The sequence below is a fragment of the Scyliorhinus torazame genome, chromosome 8 (assembly GCF_047496885.1).
Source record: "Scyliorhinus torazame isolate Kashiwa2021f chromosome 8, sScyTor2.1, whole genome shotgun sequence".
In the NCBI taxonomy this organism is placed as follows: domain Eukaryota; kingdom Metazoa; phylum Chordata; class Chondrichthyes; order Carcharhiniformes; family Scyliorhinidae; genus Scyliorhinus; species Scyliorhinus torazame.
This window is the reverse complement of record NC_092714.1, coordinates 3,815,375-3,820,366: the sequence shown is the minus strand read 5'-3', so window position 1 is coordinate 3,820,366 and position 4,992 is coordinate 3,815,375. Positions and strand designations below refer to the sequence as shown.

General features: G+C 30.8%; 1 protein-coding gene across 2 annotated transcripts in view; it reads left to right on the top strand.

Moving 5' to 3' along the window:
• The first annotated feature begins 871 nt into the window (after positions 1-871).
• Positions 872-4,992, top strand: part of LOC140427633 (uncharacterized) — a 7,297-nt gene continuing 3,176 nt past the window's right edge. Inside the window, exons 1-4 of one of the 2 annotated variants that reach the window (XM_072513055.1) lie at positions 872-1,020; positions 1,421-1,490; positions 1,565-1,621; positions 3,597-4,992. The exon at positions 3,597-4,992 is cut by the window's right edge and continues 2,450 nt beyond it. In XM_072513055.1, the coding sequence (XP_072369156.1) occupies positions 3,625-4,992 (1,368 nt within the window). In that variant the 5' untranslated portion in view covers positions 872-1,020; positions 1,421-1,490; positions 1,565-1,621; positions 3,597-3,624. Of the gene's footprint in view, positions 1,021-1,125; positions 1,491-1,564; positions 1,622-3,596 lie in introns of those variants that run through there. The other variant, XR_011948578.1, reaches the window with a different exon arrangement.

The window sequence follows — 4,992 nt, the reverse complement described above, 5'->3', positions numbered from 1 at the left end:
TTAATAAATCCAAAGATCTTCCATAAAACGAAGGTTTTGTTTTAAAAAAATAAACCCGATCCGCCATTTTAACTCCAGCCGAATATAAATTTTCCAGTAAATATACGTCCTAACAGCTTTGTTACTAACCTCGAGTCACGAACAAAGTTGACAGACAAAAGACCTTACCATTCTGTCTTCTCACAACACAAATTACTTCATTAATAACTCGGACTATTATCGGCGATTTCAGCGGCCGCTGGCCACCCGCCATCTTGGTAAAGACAGTTTAAACCGGCAGCCGAGCTTTCCAAGTTCCTGTCACTGCCCATTAAAATCTTTACTAACACACTTTTCTTTAAACACACTTTCCTCAATTACATTCAAAAACTTAAACATTTCTTTACGGAACTCAACCCGCCAAATTATTCTTTTTAATATAAAAAAATATAAATTCCCAATTAAACTACACGAATTAGTTATATATAACGAATCAATGATCAGATATTAAAAAATCAAACCAATTTCTTGTTCGTTTTTAACATTTCATAAAGGATCTTAGGCTATTAGCATTTTTTTGTTAATATAGATAGGATTAAAATTTATTACATAAATATGTGCTGAAGATGGAGAGTGGGATATCGATGAGATGTGTGATTTGATATGATTTCCTTTGGCCAATACGTTTACCAAATTAAATCACATGTTAACCAACATTCATTTTGATGGTTTACAAGACAGTTTAAATGACAATCAAAGGAGATCAAAAAGATAAAAAGCATTTTAAAATAATTAATAGCTCCATATTAATATTACAAAATGTACAATTCCTAATTTAAATATGCTAATTCTTTCAGGTATGTTGACGTTTATGACATCACAGTTTTTTTTTTTTTAAAAAAAACGGTTTTATGCAGCTGTTACTGGCTGACAGTTGGTCAGAAGCTTCCAGACTCACTCCGGAGTAGGTTGCTTCACCAAATCCTCCATATTTCTACTACGTTTCAGAGAACATTTCTACTATTTTTGATTAATTCTGAGGTAAAACTATTTCAATAATTAATTACCTTTACCTAGTTAAAACTTTTTTTAAAAAATCTTTTAAATAAGGATTTTTTTAATGGAATTTTTTTAATTTTTTAAAAAAAAAGTAAGATTTTTGATTTGGAAATTTGTGCTACACATTTAGTGAGAGGAAGGCTCTTAGTGGACGAAAAACAGTCCCCTGATGAGCAGTAATGTCTGCGAAACATGTCGGGACCATTGTTTGCCTACAAAATAGGTTTTAGTAGCCCACATAAAGATCTGTACTCTCTACTTCGATGCAGATAGCACAAAATTTTTTTAAAAAGTGGTTTTTCACAAAAAATTTTTCCTCATTTTTTAATAAAAAAGAAATAATTTTTTCAAAATTCTTTAACATTTTGTAATATCTACAAAGGAAGATTCCCATCGTGACATAGCAGAGGGCTAGTCCATCAACCAGTTCGTTTCTCTACACAACTCTCCAGGTAGCATTTTTTAATACAAATATTTTTAATAAAAGTAAATATAAAGTCTAACAAGGAATGATTCCTTCCACTAGATAGTCCACTATTAGACTACATTCAAATTTCAAAAATCTCAGCAAAACCACTCTCAGGTATGTTATAATTTGGGAATAATTCCCAAAAACTTTAAGGCTATTTTCCAGTCTCGCGCCTGGTCGATCTCGTGCTCTCTATCTTTATCACATTAACGTAGTTTGATATACAATAATAATTGAATTAATATAGATACAACAATTTTAAATGGTTTGTATTTTAGGTTACATTTATTCGGTTTTTCCTCAAAAAAAAAAAAAAAAAAAAAAAAAAAAAAAAAAAAAAAAAAAAAAAAAAAAAATTTCATCGATAACTAATGTTACTTACATATAAAGTATTTAAAATTATATAAGAAATTAACTCTTTTTGTTTTATTTTAAGGATGAATACCACCATCCTTTTCACTGAAGAAAATTTCGATTTACCAGCAACCAAAATAATGTACAAAATGCTGCAATATATGCATCACCTGACGTTAACAGAAGGGAACATCCCCAAATATATAAAAAAAGTATCCAATACATTAATCAATTCAATTCGACCCATAGGAGTTACCCCGCAAATTAGCTCAAAATTAATAATAAATGCAAATAATTGGGCTCAAACTACCCAAACAATTGTTATAGACCATTATAAAACACACCTAAAAAAATTACTTAACAAATTAGAAAAAGATTTTGGGAAGGAGCGGCCACAAGAGGCATTTGATATGGCAAAAAGGTGGTATAACAAAAATTTCAGACAAAATGCAAGATTCGAGATTATTGAAAAAACTCATAACTACATTTTTAATTCGAATATTAACATTTCACCTATAGACACAAAGATAATTGACCCTCCGGAAACACAGGACATAAATTCGGATTTTGAATATGCAGCACTAAGTCACAATGACAATTTTACACCTATACCACAAATCCCAACTTATACCACACACTTCGATCTACTAACAACCCCAGTCCAGTCACAATCAAGTGACGACGTAACTGACAGTCCAATTATAAAAATAACCGACGTTAGACACATACCAAATAAAATTTTACCCACTACCACGAATGACGAGACCAAATATATTATATTACAACACCCCCATACATTTTACAAAAATAAAAAATGGTTCTTAATACCAAAAAAGTCTGCTCTAATTATAGGTGACTCCAATCTATCCACTATTAAAAATTGCCCCAACCCCAATATTCAATTGGACAGTTTCCCACGCGCAAAATTCATCCACATTACCTCCGTTTTACATAAATTAAAATCCTGTCCCATAATAAATACAATAATATTTTCCATAGGTATTTTCAACCGTACACAAACATCTACCACTGCTATTAAACAATTACAAATCCTATTAAAAATTGCCGCACAAAAATTCCCCAGAACTAAAATTTTCATCACAGAAATCAATTTTAGCCGCAAACTTCCAGAAAAACAAATCCGAACAATTGTCACTTTAAATGACTTTATTAGAAATAAATGTTATATCCCAAGCATATCAAATAAAGTTTTTACTGTTTCACACAATAATATAACCTGGACAGACGACACAGCCATGGCCATTCTTCACAATTGGTTACAATATATTTGAAGGAAAAAAAAAAAAAAAAAAAAAAAAAAAAAAAAAAAAAAAAAAAAAAAAAAAAAAAATTAAATTACCCTAACTATACTTTAAAACTAACTATCGTCCATTTCTACCACCTTTTAGACATATACTGCAGTATCCATTTCTCCCCAAAAAACCTAGCTACTTTATATAGTAGTCTTAGGTAACAAACGGAGAATAAGAGTATCAAAAGTTTTTTTCTTATGTAAACATTAAAATATGTATTGATATGTATATTATATTTGGTTTCCGTAAATATAAATGTTTATTGATAATTTAGTAAAAGTGTGAATAAAAATAATTATTTTTCCTAAAATATTTTATTAAAAATTGTCCAAGATTCTTAACTGTCATGTACTTGTACTTTCCTAATTATAAGTATATCTAACTTAAATATTTAATTTACAAAAAAAACATTTCTTTTCAAGGTAACCTGGATGTGGCGGTCATCACAAAATGAACAACAATACAATGAATCCCATTTATATCCGGACAAATACATTCATCCCAACCGTTAAAATAATTTTTAAAATGTTACAAAGTATGCACCAATTATCTATTCTTGAAGAGGACACCCCTACACACATTGTACAATTATCAAAGTCACTAATAGACTCAATAAAACCAGCAGGGTTAACTACTACAACAACAAATAGATTAACAATCAATGCAAACAATTGGGTTTATAACACTAAAGTTTTATTAATTCAACATTATAAAACAAACCTGAAAACATTATTTAATAAATTACAAAAAATTATCGATATAAATAGATGCGAGGAAGCTTTTTCAAAAGCTGTACAATGGCACAAAACAAAAGTTAAGAATAAATTCAGAACTAAAACAATCCAAAAAACAAAAGAATATATCTTGAACTTACAAAAGGTCTTAACACTGAAAGGATTAAAAACGACTACTTCTACAAAACAACAACAGGACAATCAACAAATTGCAGGATCACTTTCCGAACATACAGACATCTCAACACCAATAACATTACACAAAAAACAGCAAATACAAACACAAACAGTGCCAAGTACTTCTAAGAATTTAATTATGGAACACATAGTTTCATCCCCGTCATCTACACCGACATGTTCGAGTTTTCTAGGTCTTTTAAAAGCCCCTATCCAATCACTTACTTGGTCCTACAGAGCTGTTAGCCCAGAGATGGATAGACACAACCCTACACAGTCATTACAGACACACTCATCATCACCGGACACAACATTCCCCATGATACAAAAAGTAACTACAATATCTATGATACAACATCTTCACACAAATGACAAGAATGAAGATTGGCCATTTTTGCCACAAAAATCTACATTAATAATAGGAGATTCCAACCTCATGAAAATTAAACATTGTCCGGATCCAAACATACAATTCGACTGTTTTCCTGGAGCAAAATTTTCCCACATCAGTACTGTTCTAAACAAATTACAACCCTCTTCGAAAATACAAAAAGTGGTGTTATCAATTGGTATTGATAACCGCACACAAAAACCTTCCACTGCGATTAAACAACTCGAGATTCTATTGAATACTACAAAACAAAAATTCCCTAAAGCAGAGATTTTTATAGTTGAACTCAATTATAGTGCAAATCTCCCACAAGAACAGAAGAGGACCATCACAGCCTTGAACCAATACATTAACCAGCATTCTTTCATCCCAGCAATTCCGAATAGGTTTTTCCAGGTCCAGTTAGATAACATTCATTGGACGGACGAAACAGCTATAGCTATACTAAATAATTGGTTAACACACTTACATGGCAATAAAACGAGCCTACAAGAAGAACCACTCAATCTTAACAAT